The sequence below is a fragment of the Adiantum capillus-veneris genome, chromosome 20 (assembly GCF_014529385.1).
Source record: "Adiantum capillus-veneris isolate H3 chromosome 20, ASM1452938v2, whole genome shotgun sequence".
Classification (NCBI taxonomy): Eukaryota; Viridiplantae; Streptophyta; class Polypodiopsida; order Polypodiales; family Pteridaceae; genus Adiantum; species Adiantum capillus-veneris.
This window is the reverse complement of record NC_140950.1, coordinates 112,132,801-112,145,974: the sequence shown is the minus strand read 5'-3', so window position 1 is coordinate 112,145,974 and position 13,174 is coordinate 112,132,801. Positions and strand designations below refer to the sequence as shown.

Genomic DNA, 13,174 nt, shown 5'->3' with positions numbered 1-13,174 from the left:
AAAGAAGAGAAGTGGCTACTAAAATAGGACGGACTCATGAGAGAGACACTATGTGAAGGTAGGCATATTTGTTCAGCTTTATACAAGCTGCTCAACCTGTTGCTAGCCCATCCTGGCCAGCTAGCATTGTCTGACCGACACAGCCTTGATTGCCCCTGCCTTGCCTTCCCTTTGTTGCTCGTAGCACCTGCCGTCTATTGTGTTGGCTGTCACTCCTTTCTTGTAAGCCTTTACATCACCCTCGCTTGTGTCAAGTAAACAATGACACCCTGTTGGCTCCAAATGTTGGCACCTCTTGTGGTATTTCTTTACTCTTACTGCACTTGAGAAAACCTGTAAACAATGACACCCTATTGGCCCCAAAGGTTGGCACCCCTTGCCGCTCTTGGAAGCCCACGTGCACTCTCCACACCATCTCCGAGGACCCCCATTTCGCAGCTCCTCCTCCTGCCTTTGCTAAGATCGCGTGCTGCTTCTCGCTCAATCAAACCGCTAGCTAGCGCTGCACTGCAGCCCGACTTGCGTGCCCACTACATGTTGTATTAATAAGCTGCCTTTTAATATTCACTTGCTAGCTATTTATCTATATTCAACTGCAATATATTATCTCCTCTCTACAAGGTTATTCCCGCAACGTCAAATCAAAGAAGGCCGTAATCGTCAGGTGGTCTGTGCGAAGCTGCAAAGAGTATAGTGGTTCGCTTCTTTGAAACATCTGCTAAGAGCGCCCTCTACCAGCAGCAGCTGAACGTTTCCTCCTACGAGCCCTCGAACGTGCGCGTCCTCGGTTAGTTGTGTGGTGCAATTGGTGGCAGACCGACTTGGAAGCTAAGCATCGTCTTTAGATCAATGTATCCACTTGTGAAGCCTCTTTCATGGCTTTAAAAAAATCGATCTCCTTTTTTTGTAGAAAAAGTGTGAACTAGCTCTTCTACTATGTGTGAAGACTTGATAGCCTGGCTTTTATTAGAAGGCACGATGATTGTAAGACTTATTGGCTTTCTTTCTTTAAAAGATGTAGAAGTAGCCAATGATAAAGACTAATAGTTGTTCGATGGACTTTGTAAGAATTTCTGAGAGACATCTATATGAAAGTGATCATTTTTAGTTTTCTATTTAACCTTTATCTCTTTTAGTCAAAAAGTATGTGCTATTTTGTATATTTATTATCAAATTGATTATTTATGTGAATCATTATAATACAACTACTTAGATAGCATTTTGTGGCTACAACCATGTAGATGAAAGAAGAATTTCTTAGTACATGGTTAGTTAAAACTCCCATATAGCTATAATATTATGGCTACAGCCATCTAGGAGAATCCGAGTCAAACTAGTAAGAAATCATGCTATATGGTTACTTAAAACTCCCATATAGCTATAATATTATGTTACAACCATATAGGAGTATTCTCATTATTACTAGTTTGCACTCTTACTAGATATGTGTATTCAATCTAGTAAGTTGCCTAGTAATTATATTTTTTTGCTATATAGAAATGCGTCCAAAGTTCCTTGTGTTAACAGGAAGGGAATGTGGTGTCTGATAATTGCAGACCACCTTTCTTAGTTTTAAAAAATTGGTCTTGTCTAAAATGTGGTTCCCACCTCAGATAAACACACACACACGCACACACACAAAATTAGAGGGATAAGTGATGTGCAAAATGGAAATGTGACTCTTCTAATCGGAAGGAAGCTACCTCGTCAAGGAGATCAATGACTCCAAGAACTTGCCCACACTTGACTAGTTAACAAGCGATTAGATTCAAGTGCACCCTAACTAAAGCTCTAATACCACTTGTAGGATCAAGGTGTGTGTGTGTGTGTGTGTGTGTGTGTATACTTAGAGAGAGAGAGAGAGAGAGAGAGAGAGAGAGAGAGAGAGAGAGAGAGAGAGAGAACTCAAAATGATAACTAGATTATGATTGAACCTGAACCTTACAATAAGTGTGTACAATGCATCTTATATAATCATACAGCAGACCTCATGTGTGACTTTTTCAAATAATACATCATCCACTATGTTAGCAATCTTGTAAGAGTGCATGCCATACTTGCCGGGCACTGGGCACCACCCATGAACTTTACCTTATTCTTTGTATTATAGAATAAATAAGGGATTGTGGACTATTATCCACAACAGCTCCACCCACACTGTTGCGCTCCCACTCACACACGCTTCTGCTGGCCTCACAAGTGGCATCAGAGTTTGGGTGTTCTGATATGGAGCCTGTTGACTTCCCCCTCCTTATCTCGTATGTGCAACTCTGCTTGGAGCTTAAATGGAATCTTGAGGAAGCTCTGCATCTAAAGCCGACAGAGAATTGGGGAAGAAGCATTGGAATCTTGGATCAACTTTGGAAAAAGCATCTCAACGAGATCTGTAGATAGTGAAGAGAGAATAGCATTAAAGGTTTCAGTAGATAACACTGGCTGCAGTTGAACTAGTAGTGTTGGAATTTGATTTTCTAACGCTGGCATTTTTTGTTGAATAGCATATAAGAACCAAGCATGAATTGTTTTGGCTCTGATAGTGTAGCGCTAAAGAGTCCAGAATTACAATAGTGCTGGTTTTTTATCTTTTGAGCTCTCAGTTGAAGTGCTAGAGAGAGAGAGAGAGAGAGAGAGAGAGAGAGAGAGAGAGAGAGAGAGAGAGAGAGAGAGAGAGAGAACAATTGTATGTGTGTGGGCTTCTTCAACATTGGCATCCCACTCTTTGGCTCTAGACTCTCCGACATAGAACTCTCTAATTTTGTCTCCGACTTTGACCTCGACAAGCACTGTGTGTGTGCATCTGGTTTTTTGTCATCGACACAAGATCTCGGGTACTCTTGGGTTTGGCATTGACTCTCATTGACATCGGCTTTGAAATCTCCGGCATCATCCTCTTCAACTTCGACATCTCCGACATCGCTTTTTTCGCATCGACATCACTCTTAGACACAGACACAGATTGGATGTATGTCTTTTGTGCATTGATTGATGCATACACTTGTGGATTTTTCCTGAGTCCACGATTCCCACTGAAAAACAGATTTTTGCACGATGAGTGGGACACAGAGCAGCTACTCTTTGTGCTAGCGGTCTCTTGAAAGACGCGTTTTCCAGAGTACACTGCTCGGAGGCGTAGATTCGGCATTGACATTACAGGTGGAGTTAGCATTGGAGATCTGACCGTAGACCATTTTCTGATCAAGGCGTAGCAATCCGTATCGACATTACAGGTGGATTTTTACAGGTTTCATAGGTTTACAATTACAGGCTGCAATACTACTCAGTTTCACTGTGAGTTTTGCATATCAAATTCATGCATTTTTTGACAACAAATACGTACTGTTGTGAGATTTTTTGAGAGCGTATCCCCGCTGGGATTGATATTTTGTTTTCACACTGTCTTGGCGCATGTTTGTACGTGATTACTCATGTACATTAAGTTGCAGTTACTACCTATGTATGCTGTCTGTGGCGGAGTCTATTTGGCTTGATTTTTTGGCAGTGACACGGCCGTTTCTAAGACTCAAACATTGGAAGAGCCCTTTCTGAGACTATGGCTAGTCTTGAGTCTGCTTAACCTTTGGAGAGTCGTTTTGCATGAGGTTGGGGTGTTCTTAAATGTTGAGATACTTTTGGTGATATAGGTTGTTGGAGTCCTCTTTTGGTATCGTCGCCATAGGCTATGTATCTGGTCAAACACTTGTTCTTTTGACGCCGAGTTGGTAATTACACGAAATTTTGTTTGAGCGTGTTACTTCAGTCTTATGCCTAGTGGTTGCTTTTGTCAGTTTATGCATTGATTTTGTCCTGTCGGGTTTGAGATTTTGCTCCCCATACAGAGGAGACTCTGCTGATTTTTCTCTCAAGTCAACCTTATGTGTTCTTGGCACATTTGACTACTTATAGTAAGTGATTTTGTTGCATTTTTGTCTTTTTCTATCCTATTTTAGGGGAAACTCTTATGAATTTCTCCCATCAATTTTTTCCATAAATTTTGGTCGTTTTCCCTTGAGTTATGACTGTTATTAGTACTTTGGATAGGTAAGACTTCTACATAAAGAAGTTTGATGGCACAAAATTTACGATTTGCAAGAAACATATACTTGATTTCTTGGTCAACAAGGGCCTAGAAGCACCATTGAGAGAGCGTAGAGATAATGCTTACACTGATGATCAGTGGGAAGAGTTGGATGCATGTGCTATGGCCACGATTATGGACAAGACTACAACACGAGAGCTTTGGGAATCTTTATGCACAGCTTGGGATGGAAAAAGTGCTTCTAACAAAGTTTTCTTTATGAAGAAACTTATGCGTTTGAATATGAACGAAGGTAGAAGTGTTAATGCACAATTGAATGAATCCAATAGCACATTTTCTCAGCTGACAACAGAAGGGATGAATTTTGATGATGAATAAAGGCCATTTTCTTGCTATGCTCTTTGCCTTCTTCTTGGGATGCATTGGTGCGGCGAGATTTGGTCGGCTCAAGGAGAGCTCAAAAGCTGGCACATGGATATTTGCAAGCAGATGGCAAAAGTGCTTCAGTGGCTATTTGATGCAAGGTACAACTAGCATGGTTGAGATATGTGTGCCAAATGAGACATTTAATAGGTTGGATATGGTTAAGAAGCTTTGCACGTCATGATGCTTGAAGGTGCCAAGGGATGAAGGATCTCATCTTCAAATGATGCCACAATATATGCAGAATGCTTCCTCGTGTTTGACGAGTCCAAATCTCTTTGGATGCTCGCATATCGGGGAATGAAATTTCTCCAACTAAAAATTATGGTGAGCAGTTACAACTTTAGAGTCAAGGCGGTTGTAACATCTCCCGACGGAGATCTCGTCACCAGAAAACTCGTTTTGCGGAGCGAACTTTGTTGACTTATGGCCATGCAAATGAAGCCTTGGAGAATTGTTTTGATGGTGCTCAAGCTAGCTAATTGAATTTTTCTAACATCTGTAGTCAAAGATGTTCATGAAGGGTAGGTCAACGAGCGGAGCCATGGGACGCGTGGGAACATTGTCCAAGCCAGGAGTTAAAAAAAAGAGGAAAAAAAAACATTTTTTTAAAGGTTGCAACAGAAAAAAAAACGAGCTGCAAGCAGGTGGCGGGCTGCTTGAAGGAAAGAGGCACCACTTGGAGGTTTGCATGGGGAGCGCTATAAGGCTGGCCCTAAGGAGAAGTTGCCAAAACGAGGGGAGCTCTGAGCTGGCGGGGGGGTCGCCATCTGCAAGGGCGACTACACAAGTGCAGAGGGAGCGTGGTTGACCTGGGGGGGCTGCCAATTGTTGCAGGGTTGGCTGCCCGAGGGAGAGGGGGTTGGTGTGTAGGGCTACGGGGCTTTACAAGGGCTGTACAAAACATCAGGTGCTGGGGAGGCAAAGGCTGCAATTGAAGGTGGGCTGCGAGGAGCAACCAAGGGTAGGGAAAGCAAAGGGTCACCAGAGGATTGGCCAAGAGATTGGCAGAGAAGGGCTGCAAGTTGGCGGGCCTTTGGGGTTCTAGAGGGAAAAAAGTGACCACTGAGCATTGCATGGTATGCGCAGGAAAGTCCACAAGCTGCAGAGAGACGCCAAAAGAACATCCGAGGGTGGCAGCCCTGGATAGCTCGTAGAGAAGGGCTGCAACCGGGGGCTAACCATAGCCCAAGACCAAGTAGGGGCCTACATGGCATCCATAGCATCACAGGATGGGCTGCCTATGGCCAGCTGCGGAACAAGGAAGATTGGGAGGGGCTGCTCAGTTCAGGGCTCAAGATGAAGGTAGCCTTCTATGGGGAAAGCATGAGCAGAGGGCAAGTTTTGGGACGTCATTAAGGCTGCTGACCATCACGTGCAAAAAAAGAGAAGCAAAGCAAGCTAGAGGTGCTACTCAGGTACGTGAGTTGTAGAGCAAAGGAACACTTGAGGGTGTTTCTCATAGAAATTGAAGCGGGCTAGAAGCCGATATGATCCAAGGCACCGCCATCATTGTACCCCTTCTTGCTGAAGACTTTTTTGTCGTGCTTGTTATCCACTCCATTCTCGAACTGGTGTCTTTTTTTTCTCATCATGTCTTTGAGGTGTGCGAGTGATAAATGTTTTTTGTGTGAGTGTTATATCCAAAGAGCAGGCTTGTATAAGGAATTTTGGGTATGCTAGTGGTCGTTTGAAGCATTAGTGTACAATAGAGAGCTTACCTATGGTTTAAGGTACTATGAAGGGTTAAGGAGGACCTCTATGCTAGCATGCTGGGTGGTTGGATATGGGTAGCCAGGAATGTTCAGGTCTATGAGTAGTCAACAATTGTTAGCAGATTAGGCCTCTGTGTGTGTCAAATAGGGGATAGGGATGTTGTGAAGTCACTGGGCTACAGAGAGGCATTCAATTTGTGTGCGCGTGGTCTTCCCATTTTCCCCTTTCCATCTTGTGGTGCCCCCACTGAGGATCCACTAATTGCTTCCTGACCAAGTGTTTGTGAATCAAGATGAAGTAGGAGTTTGGTCCAATGTTAAAAGGAGATGAAGATGTCGACGAGTGGATTGTCGATTTTGAGCTATTTATGTTGGCAGTATTGCAGATGTCAGGTGATGAAGCAAAGCTCCAGACTCTACCTTTGGTGCTGCGAGGTAAAGAAAAAGCTTGGTTCAATGGCTTAGAAGATGCACACAAGCAAAATTGGATCGGATTTCGAGAGCACTTTCTACAAAGGTATTGAAAGGTGGTGTCTGCTTCGGAAGCAGATGCAAAGATCAAAGGTTTGCATCAGGACGTAAGAGAAAATTTTGATGCTACCCAAGCAACAAATGCGGGATATTTTAAGCGGGAAAGGTTTCTACCTTGCTTGCATCCCTATGTTCGTGAGAGAGTGGACTATGAAGATCCAAGGACCTTTGATGAAGCTGTCAAAGTTGCCAAAGCAAAGAGTCGAAAGATGAAGAAGAAGATGGAGGCAGGATTGCTACAGTCTACCATCATGGCAGCCAGTGGACCTAAGTTCAAGCAGATGGGTGACTTTCAAGAGGTAAAAAATCCTTCTTTTATTGATATGCATTTGATCAAAGCTCGTGAAAGTGGAGCCATGCTAGAAGAGGTAGAACAAGTGCCAACCAGGTCTCAAAAAATATAGAGAGGCATATTCAGAATGCCACCCAATTTGCTTCCTCAAGAGGACGAGGTGATAGAAGATCTTAAAGAAGAGGTGTCAACTCTAGAGCCAACAATGAGGCTGGAAGCAAAGGTGCAAGAACCGGCAAGATCAGAAGAGGAGTCTGACAGTTCTCATAGCTCCAACAACAGTTTGGATACAGATACTACATGGGAGACAGAATCCATCTCTTCTAGGTATGAAACTTATGATGTTTTTCATGTAGATGAAGTGGAAAAAAATGTATGTGAGTTGCCTGTCAGCCAGCTAAATGTCGAAGAGAAGTATAGTGTTGCATCTAGTGTGAATTTGCCAGTCGAGCAGCCCTATCTTGTGTCTAGTGGTGGTGAGTGCTTGCTAGAAGAAATGTGGTTTGATTGTGCATCAAGTTTGATTGAAGAGCAGGTTTCTGAGGGTGACTTGCAAGAGTTAGAGACAATAGCAGAGGTATGTCGAAGTGATTTATTTATGCAGGGGGTGGGGCAACCTTGTCTTGGTGAGCATATGGAGGTGCACGGTGAAGTTTTGGCGTTTGTGTGTGGCTGTGGAGAGCTAGCTCCGGTAGATGACTCTATGGAAACTGATGTAAGTGCAGCCTATAAGGGTGATGCTCCATGCAAAGAATAAGGTGCCACCAACCTTGCAGGTGATGAGGTATTTGAAGAACAGGTTGAAGCTCTAGCAGGTGATGCTCTTAAGTCTGAAGAGTTGGTTTTGGTGCCAATTTTAGAAGATTTGGATGCAAGTATGCAAGGCAAACATGTTTGCTTGGCTATGCGGCAAATTGCAGGGTTTTGCTATCTTATGTGATGCTATGGATACATGTGTTAATAGTTATTGGAGGCTGCTTTACAGGTATCTTTGTATCAGTTGTGAGATTTTTTTGAAGTGGACTCTACTATAGAGGGTTCTGTAGCAGATGGTAGGATAGCTGTTTATGATCCAGGTTTCTCAAGTGATGGCAAGTATGCTTATAGCGGACACGAAGACTTATGGATGTAGGGTGACAAAGCTCGATGCTATGAGGAGAACTTGAAGTCGGCTGTCTTTCGGCCTACAAGTGCAAAAGAAGGATTGAAGATGCATGCTTTACAGGTGGATGCACACTGCCAATGTTTTGTTTTTGATCCAGGTGGACTCTATCCATGCTTGGGGATGCTCAAGGCTTTCCATTTGATCCTGGTGGATGATGTAGTAGATGATTTTCTCTCTATTTCTATTCTATTTATATAGCCATTATATCATTTTTCTTATCCAGTCTATGTAGCTATTTTATATCATTCTCTCTATACAGTCCTATTTTATCAAAATAATGATATGGTTGAGCATGAATGCTCAACGAAAGGTTGGGCAATGATGGTGCAACCAGATTTGGTCGGCCCAAGGAGAGCTCAAAAGCTAGTACATGGATATTTGCAAGCAGATGACAAAGTGCTACTATGGCTATTTGATGCAAGATACAACTAGCATGGTTGAGATATGTGTGCCAAATGAGACATTTAATAGGTCGGATATGGTCAAGAAGCTTTGCCAGGTCATGATGCTTGAAGGTGCCAAGGGATGAAGGATCTCATCTTCAAATGATGCCACAATATATGCATAATGCTTCCTCGTGTTTGACGAGTCCAAATCTCTTTCGATGCTCGCATACTCGGGAATGACACTTCTCCAACTAAAAATTATGGTCAGCAAGGCGGTTGTAACATCTCCCGACAGAGATCTCGTCACGAGAAAACTTGTTTTGCAGAGAGAACTTTGTTGACTTATGGCCATGTAGATGAAGCCTTGGATAATTGTTTTGATGGTGCTCAAGCTAGCTAATTGAATTTTCCTAGCATCTGTAGTCAAAGATGTTCATGAAGGGTAGGTCAACGAGCGGAGCCATGGGACGCGTGGGAACATTGCCCAAGCTAGGAGTTAAAAAAAAGAGAAAAAAAGCATTTTTTAAAGGTTGCAACAAAAAAAAAAAACGAGTTGCCAACAGGTGGCGGGTTGCTTGAAGGAAAGAGGCACCACTTGGAGGTTTGCATGGGGAGCGCCAGAAGGCTAGCCTTGAGGAGGAGTTGCAAAACGAGGGGAGCTCTGAGCTGGCGGGGGGGTCTCCATCTGCAAGGGCGACTACACAAGTGCAGAGGGAGCGTGCTTGACCTGGGGGGGGGGGGGGGGGGGGGGGGGGGGGGGGGCAGGGTTGGCTCCCCGAGGGAGAGGGGGTTGGTGTGTAGGGCTACAGAGCTTTACAAGGGTTGTACAAAACATTAGGTGTTGGGGAGGCAAAGACTGCAATTGAAGGTGGGCTGCGAGGAGCCGCCAAGGGTAGGGAAAGCAAAGGGTCACTGGAGGATTGGCCAAGAGATTGGCAGAGAAGGGCTGAAAGTTGGCGAGCCTTCGGGGTTCTAGAGGGAAAAAAGTGACCAATGAGCATTGCATAGTATGCGTAGGAAAGTCCACAAGCTACAGAGAGACGCCGAAAGAACATCAAAGGGTGGCGGTCATGGATAGCTCGTAGAGAAGGGCTGCAACCGGGGGCTAACCATAGCCCAAGACCAAGTAGGGGCCTACATGGCATCCATAGCATCACAGGATGGGCTGCCTATGGGCCCGCTGCGGAACAAGGAAGATTGGGAGGGGCTGCTCAGTTTAGCGCTCAGGGCTCAAGATGAAGGTAGCCTTCTATGGGGAAAGCATGAGCAGAAGGAAAGTTTTGGGTCATGAAGGATGCTAACCATCACGTGCAAAAAAAGAGAAGCAAAGCAAGCTAGAGGTGCTACTCAGGTACGTGAGTTGTAGAGCAAAGGAACACTTGAGGGTGTCTCTCATCGAAATTGAAGCGGGCTAGAAGCCGATATGATCCAAGGCACCGCCATCATTGTACCCCTTCTTCCTGAAGACTTTTTTGTCGTGCTTGTTATCCACTCCATTCTCGAATTGGTGTCATTTTTTTCTCATCATGTCTTTGAGTTGTGCAATTGATAAATGTTTTTTGTGTGAGTGTTATATCCAAAGAGCAGGCTTGTATAAGGAATTGTGGGTATGCTAGTGGTCGTTTGAAGCATTAGTGTACAATAGAGAGCTTACCTATGGTTTAAGGTACTTTGAAGGGTTAAGGAGGACATCTATGCTAGCATGTTGGGTGGTTGGATATGGGTAGCCGGGAATGTTCAGGTCTATGAGTAGTCAACAATTATTAGCAGATTAGGCCTCTGTGTGTGTGTCAAATAGGGGATAGGGGTGCTGTGAAGTCACTGGGCTATAGAGAGGCATTCAATTTGTGTGTTGGTGGTTTTTCCATTTGCCCCTTTCCAACGTACAATAATGCAATTAGTAGCTCCACACCATGTGGTAAACTGAAATTTGGTGATGTTACTAATGCATTGCTCATGCACTACTAGATTTATGATACTTCTTGGGAGGTATTGCAAATACCTCATAACCCTTGCTTTATAGCTAGAGACTATTTATACCCCTTATATAAACAACATTTCTGGATTCAAAAGCATGCACAAAGGATTGTTATTTCTTTTGGTTATGATTATTCTTCTTCAGATGGTGAAAATTTCAAGGGGAACCCTGGGAGATTTGTAGACATATAAAATCTTGTTTTGTAGAAAAAGACTAAGGGAGTTATTCACAAGATTCTAGGATGAATTTTTTTTTATAAAATCGAAAGAAATTTATACCAAGTGTCATAAAATCTAATACAAATGATTTTCTCATATTAAACTGATCATTTAATATGGGAAAATAAACGGGAACAAGGGTTAGAATATAGACATGTTCTTATGGATCTGTCTCAACACGGGGCCAAGGTTAAAGGGGTCCAAATGAGAGATGGTATGCTAAAGAGAAATGCTACCTAATAGAGCTTAAATACCTTAGGGTTATCTTCATTAAAGACCTCCAAAAGTTAGTGTTAAAAGGCCATTTGATCTTAGGCAAGCTAGGGCTGACCTTGAGGTGGGAATCCTTCCCAAACATGAGGTGCTTGTCTACTTGCTGAGTGCTAGTGGGAACCTTGCCCAAAAGCTTCAAGTGCTTCTCACATGCTTAAATGACTAAGGTTCTTGAAGTGTTCAATTCTAAGATAAACTCTCAAGAGGCATCAACGTTTCCATGCTTGATTTACTAAGTGCTTGAAGTATTCAATTCAAACAAAATGACTTAATAAGCATAAAAGACACATGTTCAAATGATCCTCCACATATGGCCCTCACGATGTGCTTGAATGCTATTGGATAGGTTTTAAAGGGGTCAATGAGATTTTAGATACATAAAAATAAATAATTAAGTTCTTTCTCTCAAAGAGGAAAAACAGGATACATGTCCAAATGAAATAATTAAATAATACGCGAGAGAGAGAGAGAGAGAGAGAGAGAGAGAGAGAGAGGGAGAGAGGTGTGGACCAAGCATGTCCAAATGAATAATTAAATAATATGAGAGATAGAGCCGAGAGAGAGAGAGAGAGAGTGGAGCGAGAGATGAGAGGAGAGTGGACATGAGAGGGGGGTATACTCTCCCACACACACACACACACACACACACACACACACACACACACACACTCTCTCTCATTGTGTGGAGTGCAAAGTGCAAGAGCTCCATCTTCTTCTCCAAGCTTGTTGAGAAGTGGAGAGCTTACACCAATACTCTTGGCTATGGAATGCAAATCCAACCAAGAGCCATGCTTCAATGCTTAAGCTCGCCATATTCTTCATCTTCATTACTATGCTATTATGCTATGCTAAGCAAGAAGAGTGATGATAAGTGACGAACTATTTCTTTCTCCTATGGATGATTCTTCTTCCTCTTCCCTACCCTCATTCCTCGCTAGCTCTCTCCACCTTTGAAAGAATTTGAGGCCTTGGGACTAAGGCTTGGGATAGTTAATGTTTTTTGCAAAGTTTATGTTATGCTCGTGATGCATGAATCTTTACATCTTCATAGCATCACCAAGGTCACAAGGAACACGAATATTGTATTGTAACAAATCTCTCTTGATGGGAGAATCTATAATACAAACTCCTTTTGGAGGGGGGACCGGCTCCAAGTAAATCCGGTCCTCAACTATTGTCATGTTCTCTAATACTCTCTCTCTTGCAAAAGTATTTTTCATGCCAAGTTAATTAAGTACTATGTTCATGTTGCTACCATCAATTAAGTTCACCCTCTATGTTCTCAAAGTAATCTCACAAAAATGCTCTCTAATTCTCTTAATTCTGTTATCCTCAAAGTTCATAGGCCATTTACATTACACCAAGTGTTTATGATGTAGGATTCAAACATTGACACATTGATATGTCATTATTGATTTGATTTTAAAAGTCAATAATATATTGAAATCCTCATGTGAGGTGCCCAATGGACCATTCTAGACTTTTAAACTTTTCTTCCTTATTCAAAGGAAACTCTTTTCGATTTTCTTTTTTAAATTTATAGTAATGATTTGATAGTATAATGTGTGGGATGCCTAGATGATTATCATTTTTATGATTACGTAGCTTGTTTAAGGATGCTAATTTTCTTATCATTTTTTGAGATGCCTAAATGACCATTACAATTTCATGATTCAGTTTGTGTGCACACTCATACATACATACATGTCATCCCTTAATTGTTTGCTCAGATTTGTGTTTGCTGGGAAAATATTGCTCAAGGTATATGGTAATACTCCTTTTGCACATTGGGTACCTCCAAATGGGGGGGGGGGATTACCCCCTCCCCCCTCCACTAACTCACCTCTTTGTTAACTGCACTTCAAATAGGTGCAGTTAGATTTTGGGCATCTTACCCCCTTCTCTCCTCATGTGTCTCCATGAGAAGATGTCCAATCTAGGGTCACATCTTCCTCTTTAACAAACTACCCCCTCCCATGCGGGGGATACCTTGGACCTACGGCCCTACATAGATTGACACTTTGTACAAATTATCCAACATGTATGCCTATACGCAACACATATTCCAACAATGAACATTTAGGAAGCCTAGGCTATTTTGTTTATAGTAGTTATGAGTCTGACCTGAAAGCGCAAAGTAGAGGGTACCGGAAGGTG

At 42.8% G+C, this 13,174-nt stretch overlaps 2 protein-coding genes across 2 annotated transcripts; both read left to right on the top strand.

Annotated features, from left to right (window-relative positions):
* The first annotated feature begins 5,228 nt into the window (after positions 1-5,228).
* LOC147433097 (uncharacterized) lies at positions 5,229-6,687 on the top strand. Its single transcript, XM_086491708.1, has 2 exons — positions 5,229-5,877; positions 6,553-6,687. Exons 1-2 carry the CDS (start codon positions 5,692-5,694, stop codon positions 6,637-6,639), a joined length of 273 nt encoding a protein of 90 aa, XP_086347834.1. The 5' UTR covers positions 5,229-5,691; the 3' UTR covers positions 6,640-6,687.
* A 437-nt stretch (positions 6,688-7,124) lies between these two features.
* On the top strand, positions 7,125-7,754 carry LOC147433096 (uncharacterized). The gene has a single exon (XM_086491707.1). It carries the CDS (start codon positions 7,125-7,127, stop codon positions 7,752-7,754), a length of 630 nt encoding a protein of 209 aa, XP_086347833.1.
* Positions 7,755-13,174: the final 5,420 nt, after the last annotated feature.

What these genes read in the sequence shown, in the direction of transcription:
- LOC147433096 (XM_086491707.1), top strand. Translation starts at nt 7,125, where the DNA reads ATGCCACCCAATTTGCTTCCTCAAGAGGACGAGGTGATAGAAGATCTT.
- LOC147433097 (XM_086491708.1), top strand. Translation starts at nt 5,692, where the DNA reads ATGGGCTGCCTATGGCCAGCTGCGGAACAAGGAAGATTGGGAGGGGCT. An exon ending in AAGCTAGAGGTGCTACTCAG is followed by an intron (nt 5,878 to 6,552) that starts GTACGTGAGTTG and finishes TTATGTTGGCAG; the next exon opens with TATTGCAGATGTCAGGTGAT.